The 21,433-nt window shown below is 44.2% G+C and overlaps 1 protein-coding gene across 8 annotated transcripts in view; it reads left to right on the top strand.

Annotated features, from left to right (window-relative positions):
* Positions 1-21,433, top strand: part of MAF (MAF bZIP transcription factor) — a 160,029-nt gene that overhangs the window by 9,177 nt on the left and 129,419 nt on the right. For all 8 annotated transcript variants that reach the window (XR_005862881.2, XR_005862880.2, XR_005862878.2 and 5 more), the window contains 1 exon segment: positions 1,695-1,759. Coding sequence is in view for 2 of the 8 variants with exons in the window: in NM_001044671.1 (NP_001038136.1) it covers positions 1,695-1,728 (34 nt within the window). In the remaining 6 variants the exon portion in view is untranslated.

Raw genomic sequence — 21,433 nt, 5'->3', positions numbered from 1 at the left:
TTTCACCTGTGCTCACACAGAGTCCAATCTAAACCCCCCCAGAAATCAAAGGGAATCTTTTTAATGGCATTTTGGATCAGGCCCTGAGATCCCTGCAGGGACCGAGGAGGGTGGGGGGCAGGATTTACATTTCATGACTTTTAAGGAATCTGAAGTACGGCGGAGAACAGAGCTTTCCAAGGCCGAGTTTCCCAAATCTATGTGGATATATGACAGAGTGTGTATGTGATTAAGCTTAAAGCCCTCTCTAACAGCAAGCAGGCACATTCCCTTTCCTGCAGCCTGAACCCCACTTCTCCAATTTTAAAACAAAAATGCTTTGCCAAAGCCTTGGGAGCTGACAGGGATGGGGAAAGAATTAGTTTTAGCTCTCCCAGGCTCTTGGGGCTGTTGCACTGAGACGTTAGAGGCGATGAAAATGAGCCCCGAAGTGAACCAAATAAGACCTAGGGTCTTTACATTTTTTTTCTCCCTTTTTTCTTCCTCCCTCCCTTCCTCCCTCCCCTAAAACATAAGTATTTCCAGAGTCGCCGATGAAAGCCATTTGATATGTAGGAAGAGATGTGCCGTCTGCAGCGCGATTCAGTGTTTGCAGAGTGGGATGAACAGATTTTCCTTTCCGTAGGGTTTCCTCCTGCAAAGTCATTGTAGAGGAGGGAATATCGTAAGATTAAATCTGTTTAAAAAACTATATTCATGTCACACCAGATACGGTCTCCAGACTGCGCGCAGTCTTTCAGCTCCCTTCATTGTGAAATCCTTTTAAAACAACATCGCGTGGAGCAGAAAACGTATTCCAGTGTAGCTCTCACCCCGGCTCAGCCAGATGAAATAAAGGGCAGTTATCAGCCCTCTGGAATTAACCAATCTGCTCCGTGTCTCCGGCTGCTGTAGCGCTGTCTCGCTTCCTGAGACTCTTTCCTTATTAATAAGCTGATAGTTCAGCAGAGCTGCTAATGGATCGATGCCCCTGGGGGAGCGGGCGGTCCCCTCCACCGGGTGCTGTGACACCACCGGGACGGAGCTGGAGCTGTCTATGGGAAATGGATGCGCGTGTGTCTGTAGGAGCAGGGAGAACAAGTTAACCAAAGGGACACAGAATTCCCGTGTTTGGGAAAGGCAGATCGGCCCGCTGCCTGACCTCATTTAGCGTGCGAAGATTCGCTCCGTGTGTGTTGAATTGTTTTTTCTTTATTTAAATTGGATTTTAAATATATGTTGACAGTAGGAATTGGTACAGCGCGAGCAACCGCGGGAGCAGTGACAGCTCTGCTTTTGTTACCGACCTACTGTCTGGGAAATAAGGGAATGTGTACACAAACGGATTCTTATTTTGCCAATGACATTAGCACAGCTGATAATAACCATTCAGAGAACGATGCCGAAAGCGGCGTGCTTTCAGGTCATAGGAGGCAGTGCTCACCGGCGAGGCCAAGAGATGTTTTTAAGGTAACTTCTCGGTTCTTCCGCTATTCGTGCACAGGAGAGGCCAGATGTGCAAGGAATGTTTTGCTTTAAGCTGTGTTAATTTTCTTCTTCTTACAGTTAACAAGCAGCAGAAGCGACTGTCTGAGTTAAATACAGGAGTTGAATATAAGAGGCCCTATTTGTACAATAGTGGCACAACAGACATGTTTTACAACGCTAAGAATTCCTTTTAATAACGGCATCTTTTAATGTATTTACTAAATTAGGTACCCGAGAGAATCTTCTACAACGGTGATGTGAAAATCCCCGTTACCTGAGGTCAGAACAAAAGGTATGTTCCCAATTTCCTTTGCACTTTACCTATCTGGGGAGGGTGCTGGGCTTCCCATTGCCCGGTGGGGATGCGCTCTGTGGGGTGAGGCTGACTTCAGGTGCACAGAGCAACCCACAGCGCTGGGCTTTGCCCTTCTGTCAGCCGTCCCGTGTCCCACCGCTCATCTATAATCCTCTGCAAACGTTTTCTTTCTTTCCCTTTGAATGCTGGCGTTCAGGCATCAGCTGCAGGGATTAAGGATGGGTCTCCTGAAGATGTCCCTCTGCTCTGGGTGGAAGTCATGAGGCTGTGTGTGTTAGGCAGCATCTGTGCTCCCAGTTCACAATAGGGTCTAAATCAGCGCTGCTTTCCTCGTGGAACTTCAGTCTCTCACTGACTACAAAATACGGTGTAAGGAGAACGTGGGGATTAAGCGTTCAGCTCCTTCCCCTGCTAGGTTCAAACAGGCACACATAGTTTGTTTGTTTATTTATTTATTTATTTATTTTTCCCTTAGAAATTTGATTTTTATTGACCTCAACTGTAAAAAAATACTAAGTGGCTTCAATGAGCTGCAGGGCTGCAATGACAGAGGCTCCGGTGTGTGTTGTGTTATGAAACCTCCTGTTTTAGTTAAGAACGTGGTCTGCCACACTTTGATCAAACACAGCGTGCTGTTATAAAGCAATATTTGATTAGATCATGTAATTAATTAAAAAAAACAATGAGAAAGAGGTATCAGGTGCACTGGAGCCCTAGGGGCTTTTTGGGGTCCTTCAGGGGTGGGCTTCCAAGGAGGTATTTCATTGTGAAGGTGCAGCTCATGTTCCCTTACCTTCTTTCTAGGCTAAGGGCTGCAGTTCTAATAATCCGAGAGGAAACCTCTCCTGGCTCCTCTAATTTATATACACAAGTTCTGTAAATCATATCAGCAATACAAATTCTTGTTGTACTAAAGGAAAACCAAAGGCTCCTTCCCCGTGCTGATCTCAGGACTTGGCTTGCTGCTCTCTGGGACAGTTCCTCACTCCTTCCTTCCGATTCATTGTGGCGACACTGTCACTTACAATAGGAAAACACAGCAGCAAAATCCCTTCCTTTTAAGCGAATTGCTGTTGGGTCTCGGAAGAGTTAACGAACTTTTATGGCGAGGTTCAGGCAGTTCTGACCCCTATGGTAATATTTCATCTAAGGTTACTGTTGGGAGAGAAATCAAATTTCAGCTGCGAGCGTGATTGACAGGTGAAAGCAAGAAAGAGAGAGACATCTGGTCAGATGGGGAATTTGGAAGGGAGAAGGACAATTCAGGGAAGTGTCTCTGTGATATTAGGAATAATAAGCTCAGAAATGAGGACTCCAGCCCTCCGTGCTCTCTGGAGCTGTTCTCACTTGGTATTCATGCAGGTGCTTTGGGTAAGGGGATTTCAGGCTGTAAATCTCCAGTAGTGGACAGTGGTCTCTGTGGTCTAACCTACTAACTTGACTCCTTTAAGGAATCATGTTACTTCTGGCTCACTTTTAGTATTTCAAGGTGATTCCTTTAACAAATGGACTGGAGGGTTAAGACGTTCTCACCTTGCTGTCCCTCTGGGGTCAATGGCAGCAACGTCCTGCCAATGGGATTGCTGTGAGCGATATTTCATAAAGCAAGTGTTGCTTTCAAAGGAAAGCCCTGTGCAGGACTTCCAAGGTTGGTGGTTTTCATCACTGTGAATAACTTTTAATGTTTCAAACTTAAGACAAAGCTATGGACTCTGAAGGGCGTTGGCCATGCTCTAAGGGAAGGGACCTGAACTGCTCCCTGTCTCCATCCCAGGTGGGAGGACAGGCCCTGGGTGGGCTCCTGGCCTCACCACAGCTTTGGTGAAACCCCACTGAATTCACGGGGCCCAGATTTCCACCACATGAATATCCGTGGGGAGAACCGTGCTAGTAAAAAGCAAGATCTGAATTCGTCCAGCAGTAGCGGTGCCATGAATTCCCTGCATGGATGTTCCAATTTGGGATGAAAAATGGATTCTCCCTCTTTCTCACTCCCCCTGCAGCGTAGTTTAAGCTGCTTTCAGAATGAACTAGGCAGGAAAATCCACTTTTGCTCTGGAGCAGGAGTGTTGCCCTGGGAATGGGCAGCACTGCGTTGTATCTTACCACATAATTCCTTATCTGGATGAGCCTTAAAACTAAGGAGAGAGTAAGGAACAGCAAAGAGCAGAAATACATTTGCTATTCCTCTTTTCAGTTTACCTCTAAGACCTTTCCCACCGGGGAAATCATGGCAATCCTAACGTGTACATTTACTTACTTTTCACTGCTATTCCTGCGTTCGCACATGCATTTTTTAAAGAGATTTGTGTTCGGTGAAAAACCTTCTGTGCTCTCATGGCTTTTTGAGTGTATTGTTGACGTACGACCAAATCTGACTGTTATTTGTGTTCCTCTCATGGCCCACGATGTCAAACTGCCTGACTTCCCTGCAGCGAGTCCTCCTCAGCTAAGTTTTATTCTAAGGCTATATATCTGATAAAATTGCAAATGAAAGCTAAGAACTGTAAAAACAGCCCAATTTCTTTGGGTATGAGTGAGTTATTTTTAACTTCCCATTCTTGAATTAGCCCTCCCTTTAAAACGGCTTTATTTTTCGAAGCTGATATCTAGATAACTTCCACAAAATATTATTGGCAAGTTTCCCATGGCAGTCAATGGGAGCCTTGTATGTACTTTTCAAGCAGATGTGCTATATTAAGTCTAAATGCGAATCTTTTCTTTCAAATGGGATGCAATCTGTTATTTTTGCTCAGAAATGAATAGTTACCTATCTCCCTTCTTTCTCTCTTTACCATGTATTTTGTACAATTTACAGTCACTTTACATAAGTAGAAGAACCAAATGCTTGTTTTTTTTTTTTCCTAGCAATGTGGCTTTTGCTTTTGTTTAATTCTAATAGAGGATTTTAACTTCTTACTTATATATTTAAAACATCTCTTTTGGATTCTCTAATTTGTGCTGCTAACGAAATGATTCACGCTGTACCAAAATACAGGAGATTGAGGAGACAGGAAAAGTACCCATGTAACGTCCCATGTGTAAAATGACTTCTCGGTCTTCCACATATATATTCCTGATGGTTAGAAAGAGTAGAAAGCAGGAGCTGCAGCCTGACTCACTCGTGAGACTTTGACCCAATTCTTTGATTCTAGCTTCAGCAAAATCTGGCAGCACTTTAAACTTGTTATCTGAGGTGTCTTCTAAAGGTCTCTTGCCGTTGATCTCTTTATGTCTCAGTTTACACAGTTATAAACCTGGATAATTAATGGGGCCAACAAGTAGCTCTGTGCTGGTGGAGGCTTTCTGTGTTGCCCACTCTGCTCTTGCCCGAGGGAGGGCTGAATTCACAAGTCTGTCTGTAGGGTTTGGGGTTGGCGTTGCTGTGAGAAACCTCTGCACGGAGCAGGTGGTTTGCTGAGTGTGATGTAACTTAGGTTTTACCCTGATTTGGAGTTTGGTTCAGGCAGAACAGGAGCAAATGCTGGTTCAGTGGTGTGCCTCTCCCCTCAAACACCAAGTATGCATCCTCAGTGCTTGCTCCTTAAAGAGCTGTGCACCTGCACAACGTCCGGAGGTCACATTGCCCTTGTAACTCCTCATTTATTTCCCAAGGTTCAAGCCATTATTATTCAGCAGTGGTGCAGCTTTTCCTTTCTTTTGTCCCCAGATTATTACTTTCCCTCCTACTTTCTGCCCCCCCCCCCCCCGCCTCCAATCTGCAATGGAGTCTTCAGCTGTAAATTTGCTAACCGCAGAGACTTTTGCTGAAAATGTTCAAAAAACAGCATAAGGGGGGGAAAAAAAAAGACAAATAAATAAGAAAGGCTCTGAACGACACGCTGTGCCATGCTCGAGCACTGTGCTCCTACAGGAAAGATAATAAAGATATTAGCACTCATATAATTTCAGATAGGAAATGAAACCAGACATGAAAGAAGTGCTGGCTCCAGCTGTTGAGTGGGTATCAAACTAGCTCTGGGAATTGCAGGTACTGTCACTGGAGACAGCCTGACTTCTGAGAAATGACCTCAGGTGTAGGAGCTTGCTGTGGCCCCTTGCAGATATTAATACCTAATTAACAATCTGCGAGAGCATCCTACATCTTAATCACCAGTGAGTTGAGAATGACAACCAGAGGAGGAGAAGGAGAAGGGGAATGGTATTTTTTCCTCTGCATGCATCGCCTAATAACCATGGTTATTCAGATGCAGCTAAATGCGATTTCCTTTTAGTCGTTTCTGCCTATTGGAAGGCACAGTAAGTTCATTTGCTAGCAGGTAGGCAGCGGAGGTGAGAATTGAATTGATCTGAGATACTCTGAAAAATTGACCCCGGGGTCATTCGTAGTTTAAATTGGGAAGCGAGGCTGAGTTTATGTCTTCTCTTTCTTTCCCCTCTCCCTGCTCCCCGTCTTTTTTTGTTTGCAGGCGTGTTAGTCGGCACAGTGTAATTATTTAAACATACTCTGGTGATGGGGAACCTCGTTCTCCCAAAGTTAATCAAAATAAAGAGAGCTTTTGTTAGTAGTGATAGGTAATTAAATAGCTGGCTTCACGTTGTGCAGAGATATTGTACTGCCTTATTGACACCCCAGATCTGTGCTCCCCAGCCCTTCTCTGTGCAAATGAAGTCACCGGGATTAAGGCCCGGGCTAAATAAAGCACATTTGCTCTGCACTCCGTGCAGCACCACCAATATACCCCTGGCGTGGGATGCTGGCAGTGGGATGCTGCGGCGAGGGCAGCAGTCAGACAAGAAGCAATGGCCAGGTTTGCTTGGTTGAAGGCAAGAGCAGCCCTCCTGCACAGCATGGGGCTGCCTCAGATTGCTGCTGCACCACCTGGGCAGGAGCTGGGGGAGGTTCAAAGCTACACCTGCTCATGGGGCTTTGCGTTCACCTCCAAACAGCTAAGGTGGAGGTGAAGGAAGAGAGAGGCAGGGATTAGAGAGCGAGAGACATAGGGGATGTAAGGGATGCAGGGGTCGTAGGTGATGTAGGTGACATAGGGGATGTAAGGTATGTAGGAGATATAGGTATTGTAGGTGATGTAGGTGTTGTAGGTGTTGTAGGGGATGTAAGGTATGTAAAGAGATATAGGTATTGTAGGTGACGTAGGCGTTGTAGGCATTGTAGGTGTTGTAGGTGATGTAGGGGATGTAAGTTATGTGGAAGATGTAGGTGTTGTAGGCATCGTAGGTCTTGTAGGTGATGTAGGGGATGTAGGTAATGTAGGGGATGTTGGTAATGTAGAGGATGTCGGCAATGTCAGGGATGTAGATGATGGAGGGGATGGAGGTCAGCGCCGTACACACGTGCATGCTGTAGACCTCATTCTGCGTCGGCTCTGTCGGCAGTGCTCTCTCTCCGTGCTCAGGATCTATTTCCTTTTCACTCAGACCCAAATTATAACTCTAATAAGGAGAGAACGGGGTAGCGAAGTCAGCACTGCATTAACCACTCAGCTTCTATGGAAACGCCCAGCATTTTCTTTCCAATGACATGAGATAATCTCTGTTTTCTGTTGTACTCATTTCTTCAACTCTTTTAGCTTTGTTTTCACATGTTGGCCTTGCGCTAAAAAACCTAACTTGACATCCTGTGTCTTCTAAGCTAAAAAGGTATCAGTTCCTGGACTTAATGTCAGCTGTTCTCAGATCAAAGGCAAGAAACATAAAGGTTGACATATATTATTTATTTCATGGTTTACATCAGCGATGTTTCCTTCTACCCTTTTTGGTTATTATTGCTGATGTTTCGCCCATAATGTTGCGCTCGCTTCTCAAAAGTGTTTGTCCCCTACAGACAAATATTCATATTAATGCAATCCATCAGCAGTTAACAAATGTCAGCTCGCTTCGCCGTTTCTCGCACACCCAAAACTCCCATTGTTTTTGCAGGAATCTTTGGGTGTGAGAAGAATGCCGGATCGGGCCCTTGGGTGGTGCTGGGAGCCGGGCTCTCCCCCAACCCCAGCAATGCGCTGGGCAGCGGCGCAGCTGGGAGTGGGAGATGCTGCATTCCCTCCCTGCACTGTGGGCTGCTGCAGAGGCGAGAAGAATGCCTGGCTTGGAGGGGGAGAAAAGCACAAATAGAAACTCTCGTTTTTCTTTCTTTTTCTTTTTTTTTTTAATTAAAAAAAAAAATATATATATATTTTTCTTGATTTCTTCCACCTTTCCTCTATCTTTCTCATTCAGAGTGAGCCATGCAGGATCTAGCTCAGGACTGTGGCCGGAAAACCATCGGGGATCGGTCAGAAGTGCTGCCCAAGCCGGGCATCCCTTCTGCCACTCAGCATAATGTAAAACTTTCCTTTCTGCTTTCTCTTTGTCAACAACTGCTGCAGGTTTGACTTCCTGCGTTACGGCATCGGACAAAACGCTGAGTCTGATTTTGCCCCCCTACCCTCCCACAAGCTATATATATTTTTTTTTCTGCGATGGAATAATAATGGTTACGAGAGATCCTTGGGATTTGCGTTGTTGTTGTTTTCTTTTGTTTAGTTTGGTTTTATTCTAAAGCTTGCTGACAACTGTCAAATGTTCAGCCCAGCAAAGCAGTGCTCGGAGGGGACGGCCCTCCGCGCAGCCGACAGGAGCAATTTGCAGCTCTCCTCGGAGCTCCGCTCTTTGCAGAATGTGTGTCACTTTCCCATTTCTTTATAATTTAATTGGGATCAGGAAATCGAGGGTCTCCCACTTTCCCCCTCTTCTGGCTGCAATAAAGCCGCTTATAATTTATAATCAGAGTTTGGTATCGTTAAACTGAACTGTAAAGCTGACGTCGGGGTTTCGGTTGTAAAAGAAAGATACGGTAAATATTGCAATGGGGCTTGAGTTGCACAGCACAGCAAACACATGTCTGTATGTATGTGTACACCTACAGTTCTGGGGGTAAGAGCTAAATAACAGATAACTGGGATGCATTCTTTCTGGGTGGAATTGAAGCTAAGATAGATTTATAGCCCGAGCAGTTATTTTAAATGCAAAATGAAGTGTTAATTTATTAAAGTCATTTATGCATCCACGTTATTTTTATGTCTTTATTTATATTTTTCTGCCCTATGCAGCGATGCAGTATTCATCCCGGGTTTTTCTGTCTGTTGACTGTAGCACTCCTTTGCTTAGACTTTTTTCTAACAAGGCAGCTCATTTAGAAAGAAATGTTTATGTGAAGTGCTTGTCAGTTGGCATTTTTACTGGTGTGCTAACCCAAAGGTAAAATATAAAGGCACGTCTTTTCCTTGCTGGCTTGTTGCTACTAGAAGGGTTCCTCCCTTGTTAGCTTGATAAATAATTTTACTAGCGGGAATCTGCTGAATTTTTATGCTTGCTGTCTATTTTCTGCTTGCTGCAAATAAATTCCAGCACTCAGAGGGCACTAAAACTCCAAACACATGGTATTTTCCCATTTTGTTGCTGGTTGCCTAAAATATTTATTTCATCTTGTGTTTTTAATTAAATCTTTTTTCTTTCTTTTTTAAAAAGAAAAGGAAAAATCCTTCAAGTTTTGCAATTAATTCCAAACAAAAGTTTTAATCTGGATTGTACTTCGTATAAAGTCTTGAGTTTAAATAATGTGGCATCACAGGTAAACTGAATGGCTGGTGTTAAATCAGTCACCACCCCAACTACCTAATGGCTTTCAGATTAAGTGTGAGGAATATTTATTGATGTACGACCTGGTTAAGCGTTTCTTCTGATTTATTAGATACTTGTACATTTCCCAACTTGTAATCAAGAAAGCTAATTTAATTTATGGAATAAATACCCCAGTTCTGGGGGAGAAGGCACTGAAAGGCTCTGTGTAATGCATTGCTACAAAAGAAGAAGTTTGATAGTCATCAAATCTGAAGAATCTAAAGCAGAAGGAATATTAGTTGTTGTTTCTTTTTTCCTAAAAGGGACAGTTTTGCAGTTACTGAAGCTTTACACGATTTAAAAATCAATTTAATTCCAGCAAGATTTAATTCCAGCAAGATTTAACTTCTCCCCATAGCTTCTCCTTCCTCACTTAGCAAACCAGGTGCTGGTGGGTGCATTGGGTGCTTGATGGGGAGTCGTGGCCCTGCTTATATCACACAGCAGAAAGCCACATACCTACAGCAGGGGGTTGGAACTAGAGGATCTTTGGGGTCCCTTCCAACCCAAGCCATTCTGCGATCCTATACCCATGAAAATGCCAGGAAAATACACTCCAAATTTTAGAATTATACACTTTTTTTCTTTTTTTTTCTTTCTTTTTTTTTTTTTAACACAAAGCAATCCTCAAACTTTGATCCAAATCCTTGCGTTCTCACGCTGACCGCCATGCCATCCACGTACTGATCAGCGTAAGATCACGGCTGTAACGGCAGGGCTGCATGTTGCCTGCAGACACCGTCCTTTTTGTTCACATGAGCACAACCCAGATCAAGTAAACGGGCAGAGATAATGCTCCGGCTCTGAACAGATAAGTGAATATCTCGGGCAGTGGGGAAAATTACCCTTGGGGCTCTGCTGTATAAAATCATAAGCGAAGCAGGGCTGCAAGAAATCTCGAGAGGCGATGTAATCCGTCCCCAGGTCAGACAGATTGCGTTATCCCTGACAGATATTTGCATAGCCTGGCTTTGAAGGCCCCCCCCAGCGAGCTGAAGCCCCCCCAGAGGCTCCTGCACAGACCTTGGCCACCGTAGATGCTCCAAGCCCTTTCCCCTGGTCCAAGCAGAGGAGCCTTGCGGGTCCCTCACGCTGTGTCCCAGTCACCATGCACAACGTACGCCTCTCCTCTTCACACTGACCCTTTGCATATTTGAAGGCTGTTGTTATGGCTTGCTGCAGCCTCCTCTCCTCTAGACTAAACAACGCCGTGCTTTTCAGGCTTTTTTTCATAGGTTACAGTCATGACTTTGCTATTTAATATCTCCTCTGAAGAGCCCGCATACAGTAAACTTGCTGGGATTCAATTTACCTGTGCTGAAAAGGACTGTTAGAATGCTGCCTGGAGGCTTTACAACATCTGAAAGGGGAATAATTTAATTCTCACACTGATGATTTTTCTTCCATGGGACAGAGAGTTAGGGAGCATTCTGTAGAGGCGTGCATTAACTGCTGCTCCCCGTGAGTTTAGTCCAGTACCAGGAGTTCTGTAGTGCAGTGTACAGCCAGAATTTGCTGACAGGTACCAGGAAGCTTGCTTTAAAAAATGGTAAATAATACGATGAACTTTTGTAGTTGTATATATAAAAAAGGAAGGGGTGATGGTAGTTTCACAGTTGCAGGTAACAACTTGGGTACGTCCCCCCAGGTGCTCCGTGGAGATCACATAATGAGTTTCCTTGATTGCATTAGCAACTCAGGTGTGTGCAATCAGCTCTAGCATCTCAAAAGCTGCTCCAGCTCAGCTGGGTGGGTTTGGTTCCTTCTTTGTGGCAGAGGGAAGTTCTCTCAGAATGCAGCCGACGGTGGTGGGCTGAAGAGGATTTTTCATCTGTCTGCACGGACGTGGGCTTTGTGGTAGGTTTGAAGGCACTTTTTATTTTAAAAGTTGGGAGTGATGGTAAGGCCCAATTGATGAATGTTCACTTTGCTCCTTGGAAAAATGAGGGGAATCAGAGCCTGCTAGTTTTGCTTTTCTCATTGTCTCTTGGGCACTTGTGCAGGGGCTGCTGGGGAGGTCTCCTGGAGCAAAGCAAATGTATTTATTTGCAAGAAGGTATTCTAAAGGGATGTTTCTTCTGTGAATCCCAATGAAGATGTCATTTCAATCAAAAATGTACGTGTTGAAAGTGTATGTTGAATCAGACAGAGCAACTAATAAGTAGAGAGTTTAGCCCAAGCGTTTTGAAGCTCTAAAGAGAGTTTTCGTTGGGAAATGAAAGTAAAATGATAGCGACCTTGCTGAGCCATTGGCTCAAATCAGAGATGTAGCAGCAGAAAAGGAAATATGTTTCTGTTTCTAAAGGATGGAATTAAAGACCTGTTAATGCTATGGGGAAGAAGAGAGGAAAAAAAAATGTATTGTCTTCCCTTAAGTAGTTCATTTTTCTTTACAAAGTGATTAATGCATTACTATAGCAAATTTATTGTATAATGTGATTACCATTGCATAATAAATCTAAACAACTGTGACTGTCACGGTGATAAGGCTGGCAAGATTTTGCCTCCCTTAAAAAGGCTTTATAAGTTAAGCTTAACTTCTAGTTTTCTGGGATAAAATTTATTTTGGCTGTTATCATTCTATCTGTTTGAAACTGCACCACAAGGAAAGCAGTTGTTCAAGAGGGTGGTATATTATTGGGAGAGTTTTCTCTTGACTGGTTTGCAATAGAAACTGAACGTCAGCATTAAAATGAAAATGTAGTTCAGGAGAAAATAATAACTCAGTTGTTTAAAGAAGAAGTTGTAACGTTTAAAAGGCACTTTTCAAATATCAAGGATGGACAACCCAATTAAATTAACTGCATTGTATTTGCAGCTGTTAAGACCTCAGGCTCAGCTTGTCTCAGGCTACTGGTTGAGGGCTTGTCTGTGCCTGGGCAAGGGACTAACAGGGAGCTGCAGGAAGGAGTCCTTTGGACTAATTAGAGTTGTTTTCTCTGAATCCCAGAGAAATTGGTGCTCCAGCTTTAGTGCTATTAATGCTCTGAACCAGGAGCCAGAGTGAGCTCTGTATTTGGGAAGGTTCTTGTGCCCATTAGGCATTACCCACTGCTCTGGCTCCATCAGTTGGACACTGAACTTAGTTGTTTCTTTCTTTCTCATTCCTTCTCTCTGTGAATGCATGTGAAAATGTGTTGTACCTCTGTGCCACAAGCAGTGCACGTACATCCAGCCTGAATGCTGTAGCAAGGGTTGCTCTCCTGGAAACACCCAACCTTTGGAGGCGGTGGTGGAAGGAAAGTGCTTGCGCCCTGATGTGTGGGTGTCCATTTCTTTCCAGAAGCTGCAGGTGATGTTTCTTGTGTAATTGGATGTATTCCTGTTGGTAATGGTGGAAAGTGATCTCATGTGGTGGTGATGAGGTGATTGGAAGACCTCTTCTATATTCCAGTACCCAAATGAGATGGTGTCCTCTGTTGGTTCTTAGAGCTTGAATTGGGCTGGCAATGCTGGCATTGGGATAGATGTCTGGGGAACTCAATTCAGACTCAGAACGAATCCAAGGCTCACAGCTAGGACTGGTACTAGCTGGTAGCTTATTTCAAAAAAATTGGGTATTGCTGCTTGATTTTAAGTTGCTGGACTCCTGGTATTTTCTTTTTAATTGTGTCATCTTTCCTTGACTTGCACAGCAATCTGTCTTGTACCCAGTAGGGCTCAAAGGGGGGGGAAAAAAGGAGTTTAGTTGGTATCATCTGATACCATCAAGTATTATGAAGATGGGGAGGGAGGGAAGACTAAAGCTTTTGCACAGGTTTTCAAGGGCTCACAGGCTTCTCCCCCTCCCCCCCACAACCACCACGTTCCAAAAGGGAAGATAGATGTGCCTTGTTCAGATCGGCTCTGCATTTGGAATTGGTGCCTCTGGTTGTTAAACAGAATCCTTGCTTAATGTCCTCATTAAGAACTGTGACTTGCCACCAGTTTTATGAAGATCAAGTCATTTACTTTTTAAGTAAATTAAAGCAAATTTCTCTGTGGTGACAAGTCAATAAAACAATGGAAGGCTCAAGTTTTTCAATCACCCAACATCTGTTCCTTGTTGTGCTGTAGATGTAAATGCCCTGCGTACAGCAATAGGTGAGCAGAGCGAGAGCCAATAGCTGTGCTGGTGGGTTTTTTTTTCCTTCTCCAAACTGCACTGTAAGCACTGTCCATTTTAGGAAGGGTAATTTTGCAGTTTCCTGTGGCAGCACATTCAGAGCTCCATTGACACGGGTGCGGTGACAGGTGATGCTCTGTCTCTGTTGCTGGAAGCACAGTAAGCTGTGGGGTAATGGAAGCAGTGAGCTGCTTCTCGGAAGCCCAGTCAGCACAGCTGAGATCCCCATCTCCTGTCCGAGCCGCCCACACCGCCAGCAGCCACCTCTGAAGCAGAGGGCACTCGGATGCTCTGTGCGCGGCGGTGGGAACTAGGTTGTACAAAACCTCACCAAAACCACTTCCACGTCGTACCCACGCTCAACCTGTTTGTCTTGAAACGCTGTCTCAGAGAGAAGCCAGCAGATGAGAAACAAAGTATTAGGCCCATTTCTGCTTTTCAACAAGCTCAGGATGCGAACTGCAGCGCGTTTGTTTTACGTGTTCTGGGGGATTTGGCATTTCGTGGTGTGAGAATTGGCTCCCTGCTGCGTGAAGGATTCCAGTGTGGATTTGCGTTGTGTGGGAAATGCTGGCATAGTGGGAAAAAAGAGGGGGAAGCTCTGCTGGGAAAGTAGGAGGGGGCTGGATGTTATTCACTTGAGGCAGGAGCCTTTTCCTATCTCAGGAGGATGGTTTGTCTTGGACAGAGTAGCATTGACTTCTGGAGTGGCGGAGGACAGGAAGTCATTACTGGATGCAAATGGAAATTAGGGCTCTCAGATCACTTTAAAGATGTTTAAAAAAAAAGTCAGAGAAAGTCCAGAGACTTTTCCTGCTTGGACTGTCCCACCCCTTGCAATCTCTCTACTCTCAGCCACGTGGCTGTGGACCCCATTATGTGAGGTGTAGGTGGGTCTTTCCACCTCAGAGTGTCATCTTCTGAATCTTCAGGGTCAAGGGCTTCAGTGAGAGTGGTTTGTCCTCAGCCAGAACTTAATGGGGCCACAAAACAAGCTGCTCTGCTTCATGGGAAATGGGTAATTAGGTCTGACTGAATTCAAGGTATTTGGCTGTGGGGAGCAGGTGATTTCTCCTTGCTAGCCCTTCTAGAAAAGGGCTGAGAAATTCCTCGTGTACTTCTGCTATGCTGTGCTAGATTTTAATATTCTCAAGTACAGAGATTGATTGAGCAATCTTCATTTTCTCCAAAGGATGAGCCATGTTGCAATTGCATCACTATATTAAAAATGAAAAAGGGGAAAATAGCCTACAGTCTTTTGTATAACAAAGGAAATAGTAGCAGTTAGTCCGTCCTTGGCACTTTCTGTCATTGCCATCTCTATTGGTGCTTCTAGCAGCTTAACAAGTGAGCATGGAGGGGTATCGTTTTAAATAGCTTTTTCTGCATTCTCCTTGGTAGTGTGAAGTGATGCTGTGCTCAGTCAATGAGGAGGCAGGTGAGTCACCCCACTAAGATACAGCTCTCTGGGCTATGTTGATCATGATCTGTCATACAGAAAAGCAGTGACAACATTTGAATGTGTAAGTTCCCCTGAAGTCCTACTCGTGGCAGTAGCAATCCTTACAGTAGTTGCAGTGGGCTTTGGATGGATCCTTTGCTTATGGCTTTTTTCCTCAAAGCTAACCTCATTTTGTGAGCAGCTGAGCATCTTCTGCTGTATGAGAAGTGTTTCTCTTGGATTCAGTGGGAGCGTTGGTGCTCAGCGTTGGGCAGGTTGGGGCCTCTTTGTATTTCAGCATTAGCTCCCCAAACAGTCTGCAACACATTCCTCGAAGTGTTTGAATTCCCGGGTCATACAGTTTATAGAGATCTGCTCAGAGGTGAGTGTGAAATAGTAATGCCTTGTACTTTCTGGGCACCTTTTATCTTTCCAAATATTTATTAATTAGCCCTCAAATCACCCCTGTGAGGCAGATAAGAGAGAGATGGATACAGCTCCTCTCATGCACCAGTGGAATCAAGCAGCTATCTGAATGTATCAAACAGCATTGCCCGCAGTTTGGGGCAGATGAGGAAGTAGATAACAAACCAGTACTTGTAGAAGGTGCAGAGAGAATTTAGCTCGGCAGAGCTTAATTACTGCTGCTGGAATTTGGCCAGTAAGTCAGGCTCGCCTCACTCCTGTCATTGTTTCACTATGGAGTCTGAGCTCTGTCAGGTCTTTGTCCCACTCAGTGGACGACCCTCTGAAGTCTGGCTTCAAACTCACTTGGTAGAATGAGATCACCAGCTTGCCTGAGCCTTTTCTGGTTCTGCCATGCAGGACCTGCTTTGGCCAGCTGGTGGGACCTTTGGGGGCATTGTGGCCAACTGGCTTTGGTGAGGGCCTCTCACCTTCTCACCAGGCATTGGGTCCCTCCAACACCAAGGGGACTTGGGTGTAAGCCTTGCACTGGCTTCAGTGGGTGTAAAGCTGGGATCAGAGAGCTTCCTCCCATGGCTCTGATATTTCCCCTAAGCTTTGCTCTGGTGCCTTTTATCACAGCAAGAAGCCCTGTGCCTTCCACTGAGATTCCCTCTCTGGCACCCCCAGGGCAGTCAGAGCTGCAGAGCACCAATTCCTTTCTATTTGCTTTTTCAGCATGTGATTCTAGAGCATAAAAATGTTGAAGCTAAAACTGAAATTCTACCTATTTTGCGTTAATGCTTTTTAATAAATCTCCAGACTCTCTTTAAAGCTTCACAGAGCGCAATTTATTGTAAAACTACAGTTACTGTATTTTATGTCCACTGTAATTGCTTGTTTCATCTAATTCAGATTATACCCATGTATAACAAGAGCTGGCTCCAGATAGAAAGAGATGAATTAGTAATAAAGAAAGTTTTGGAATTAAGGTTTTAAACCTACACAGTAGATAGATGTGTAATATTTGGAAATAGATCTGAAAGGGCTCACACGATGTGCTTTCATCAAATCTTGAAAAGAAAATGACCAATACATCAAATCTTGAAAAGGAATTGACCGATAAATCAAATCTGGAAATAGAAGTGACTGATAAATCAGCTCTGAAAAAGCAAACAACCAATACATCACATTCAGGACGTGTTTATTAAAGTAAGGCATTGCTTGTGTGTGGTTGAAGCTGCATGCTACGATCATACAATCAGCACTTGAAATACTTCAAAAGCGAATTATGTGTGCAGGTGCACACACACAGCTCTCTGTGCATTTGCTAAGTAAACACCTGGCTCTCTTTGCAGTGTTTTCAGGCTCTCTACCAGCACACGGCATTTGCTGAAGCCTCACCATCTCGATATTCACGTGTTCCTAGACATGAGCAGCTCGATTCCAGCTCTTTTAAAAATGGTAATTGATAGTGTAGCCCAAACTAAAAGTGATGTGACGTGCCTTGTTCTGAAAGCTTTCTGCTTTTGTTTCCTGATGCTAATTGTACACTAGCAGCAATGCAAACTCCTTTGGCTAATTCATAGGACTTTGATGGACAGCTCGGGCCCAAAGCATATTTTCAAGATCAAGACTATAAAAACCTCACTACGGAAAAATCATCATTTGCCTCACTGCCTTTGATTTACATCTATGTTACAGAGCCATGAAATTTAAAATAAGATGACCTAAATTGTCCTATAATAATGTGGGCATGAACGTGTGCTCCTGGTGGCAGAGTTTCTCTGTCACTGTACCAAATGAAACCTAGTTTTTAGTGCCAATCAGTTCGGCGTCATTAACCCTTTAAGGATGTTATTAGCATTCTCACAAAGCTTTTCATCATGTTACAAATGTTTTCAGACTAAACTTGTTGAGGTCAAAGAATCCAAGCCAGTAAGATTTAGGACTTCTTTGTCCTCTGCAATAATATGCATGCACCCAGTCACGCCAAGCAGAAATTATTAGCACTGATTTCTAAAAATCTTCTAAAAATTAAGAATTTAGGTTAAAAAAAAAACTATCTTTCCTTAAGCTATCCCCAACTTATGCTAGAAACGTGTGCTCCCCTACATTGGGCTTTTTTGTTATATAGTAGAAAAATTGCTCTGTATGTGAATCGTCCAGGATCCAGGAATGGAAATTGCTTTGCACTTGCTATTACATTACAGTGCTCTCCATTCTGTTTTTTTTTCCTCAGCTCATGTTGTTCTTTTTGCAATAAGTGTATGTTTGAATTGAATTGAAAAGTAGCATATTAAAGAACTGGTTTCATAGCTGTTTATGTCCTTTCATCCAAAGAAGTGTGAGAAAAGCAATCAAGGTTTCAGATTGACATGCTAAAGCAAGAACCATCAGAGAAAGCATCTTGCTGTTGGAGTGCTGAATATTTGCATACCTACTTTGTTTGAATTAGTCCTGACCAAACCCAGGTATTTATAGAACTAGCTCCAGCCTGTGGTCAGGCCTCTATAGATGAACTGATTTTGTTTCAGGTGAAGTAATTATTAATCTGTTCCCCCTGCTCTATGCCTCTATGTCAAAATGTAGCATCTATAACCCCGACTCGGTGCATTATTCAGACTTTCCATCACTCTGTTTTTCAACAGATGGCATCTAGGTGACTTGCAGCCTTACAAGTGGGATTGATGATGTGAAATAGAGGAGCTTAAAAAGTAATTGCAGAGACAGGAGGAAAAATTACAAATTAATATCGTTATAGGAAATGGAAAGCAGCTTCACATAGACACTGGATTCTCAATCGGTAGCTTTCACATCAAAAGTGTTGTTTGATTTGTATTTATTGCTGTATAAATAAAGTGATTTAGGCAGGAAGGGGGTTGTATTCAGTAATTCCTCTTGCAGGCATTTGGGATGAGTTTCCCATGGAATAGAAGTGAGTAACAAGCTGCTTACGGAGTGCTGCATCCTTCAGCTGGATTTGGGGAAGGGCTGTCTTGTGCAGCTCAGATAAAAACATCCTGTGGTTTGGGGTTCTGAAGAGCTCACATTACCATTCTGCTGATGAACTGATGTGGCCACGGTGCAACCTGGATGACTCACTTGGTGCAAGTGTGTGTGAATTCAGGCAGGGCAAAGGGAAGGAGGAGAGTTTATAAAATCAAGGATGCAACTTGCGTGGCTGCCTGGAATAGATGGTCCTATGCTACCTATGAATCTAAGCATTGTTTACAATAGATGTAAAATCATAGAATGGCTTGGGTTGGAAGGGGCATCAAAGATTGTCCACTTTGAGCCCACTGCCATGGGTGGTAATGGCAGCACTACATAGAAGTAGTGATAACACAGGGAGGGATTTCTTACTCAAAGGGACGGCGGTAGCATGAGGGATCCACACCATGGAGATTCCTGCTGCTAAAGATCAAGAGTAATGAACGGCTGTGTTTTATCTAGGATACAGTGGAAAGCGCTGCTTTCCTCAGCTTAGTTCTGAGGTGCTGCTCCACCTAAATCCCGTATCATCGGGGACAGAGATTCATGGTCAACTCCATGTAGCCTATGCTTAGAGCCCAGTGGGAATTCCCATGGGAATACATTCATCTAGGCTTGCTGGTTGTGTTGGCACTGTGGTGCAGGGATGGTTTGGAAAGAAATCATGTACACAGCGGGTGAGTTGTCCTTTCCATTGCTGGCTCTGCTGCTTCTTTGGACCCGAAACCCCACTTAAAACCTAATATTGATCTCCAGCCTTTGTGATTTATGTGAGATTCAGTTATATGCATTGAAATATGGACTTAACTACTTCAGTGAATCGGGACCTAAATTCCCAGCTCACTAGGACTAAGGCTCAAGAATGAGAGGGTTATTTGTTGCTCTGCCCCACTGGAATTCTGTTTGACCTAAGACATTTCACAGCTCTATGGAAAGTCACAGTGATCTACGAAATAGTTTTTCCTCATCATACGCCACCTCCTTTGCTGCTGCCTCCTCACCTCTATCTCTGTAGTAAAAAAAAGCACTTAGGAAAGCACACTTAAAAAAGTGTGCTAAAATCTTACCGCCTGAAAACGCAGAAATACTTTTAATTAAACATTTTTGGGGCTTTTGGAGCTTGAAAACGAAATGGGGAATCATAAGAAAATAAATGGAAGGTACCTCTGATTCTTTTCTTTTTTGCTGCTTGGAAGAAAATCAAACACGGTGACTTTAAGATGTGTGCAATGGAGAGATGGGTCTCTTGTTCTGACAGCCTGTATGTCATGTTTTGACATGGGGGGGTTCAAAACAGTCAGAATTTGATAAAGCAAACCGTTTGGGGTCTGTTCTCTGAAAGACTTGTGCACAAATGTAGGGGGGAAGTTGCGGATGTGTGTGCAGCTATTAATAAGAGCACAAAATGTATGATTTATAGGCAATGTGATGTTGTACAGGCAGAAGTCTTGCAGGAGTATTGGCAAGTTGTTGAAATTGCTGTATGTGCTGCAGTTCTGTGATGTCGAGGCATAAGGATGCGTTTAATTTCTGCCCTTCCCCACAAGAGAATATAAAATAGTTGTTGGACTTTGATTAGTTTCTTGTTTTCTTCGGTATTTCTTTTTTGTGCTCTTTCTACACTTCCCAAACACAAGGGACATACCTGATAAAATGTAGATTTTTTTTTTTGAAGAGGTTTTCAGAAGATTTCCATGATATCTAACATCACTGATATGGACTACATCTCCATCAGTTAGCAGGAGAGAAGCATGCTTTCCCCACATTGAACACTGGGATGCAGAAATACGGGGAGCATGGCTCTCTGTAATTTCCAAGACTGGTTGCATCCTCCACACCTTCAGCTGTTATCTGGGTGAGGACCTGAGCTTTGTGTTCATCTTCCCCATGTCTCTGCTTGGGGCAGGGATGTTTCCCGTCCCCGCTTTGCAGCCCTGCCCCATCACCCAGGAGCGGAGCCCTGAGTGTCTCCAAGCAGCAGAAAAGCCAAAATGGGTCCAAGGCTGCTGACATTGGAATTGAGGGCAGGTATTTTGAGCAGTGTGCTGCTTGCTCAGCGGTAAGGCAGGAAAACGCCTTTCTTCTGGCTGGTGCTGCTGGCTTGGGTTCAAGGAGGGTCGTGGGGGTCCCTCTGTTATCACTTCTCTTTGAGAAGGCACTGGGAAGGAGGCGAACCTCCTGTCCTTTGGGGGACCCATTCCTCCAGAGTGGGGGAAGAGAGGGTCTGAATTCTGGGGAGAAAGGGAAGGGAGGCATCGAGGTGATCTCCATATATGTTCTCAAAAAGCTTAGCAGAACGAAACAGAGAAAGAAAAGGCTCCAGCAGCAGGGAGTGAACGGCTGGAATTTCCTTCATATTAATGGAGCTTTAGGCGGCAAGCCTTAACGTGGAGAATTATTTTTAATTAATAGCTTTTCCCCTACTTTGGAGCTCAGCGGGAGGATCTTCTTAGCATTGCACAAGGAGAGGAGATAGGAGCAGCCCTAGTTTTGTAACTGATAACTATTTCAGGCCAACTGCATTGCCTGGAATAACTTTGTATTCAGGAGGAAAAAAAAAAAAAAAAGAACAAAATGTTACATCAAAAGATACCTCCTTCTGGCTCTTGGATTTAAATTGCCTCTCCAGATAAACCCGCAGCTGGGCCAGAAGGGAGGTGATGGACTTTTGAGAGGCTCCTGGCCACGCTCTCCCCTCTCCCTCACCTCTGTGCTATCAGTATGGCATCTGGCCCTGCGCGGTGACCTCCCAGGGATGCTGCATGGCCGCATCCGCTCCCCAAACCAATGCAGCCCCAGATGGAGACGGAGGCAGGAAGGTGTTGTGAATTTGTATTACTTTAACACAATGGGTTTGTTCAGAGACAGTTCTCAGGCAATAAATGGCTCCTTTGTGTTCCTTCCCTCCCCGCGGTCGCTTTCGGAGCTGGATGTGTGCATATCATTTTGCTGTGTATTAACAAGCAGAAAGGCCCAGCTCCGCTCCTTCGGGTCTGTCCTCCCCACCTTCCAGCACCCCCTTCCCAGCACATAGCTCAAACAAAATAAGCAAAATAAGTAT

This window comes from Gallus gallus, chromosome 11, assembly GCF_016699485.2.
Source record: "Gallus gallus isolate bGalGal1 chromosome 11, bGalGal1.mat.broiler.GRCg7b, whole genome shotgun sequence".
In the NCBI taxonomy this organism is placed as follows: domain Eukaryota; kingdom Metazoa; phylum Chordata; class Aves; order Galliformes; family Phasianidae; genus Gallus; species Gallus gallus.
The sequence above is the reverse complement of the archived record's forward strand: the minus strand, read 5'-3'. Positions and strand labels throughout refer to the sequence as shown.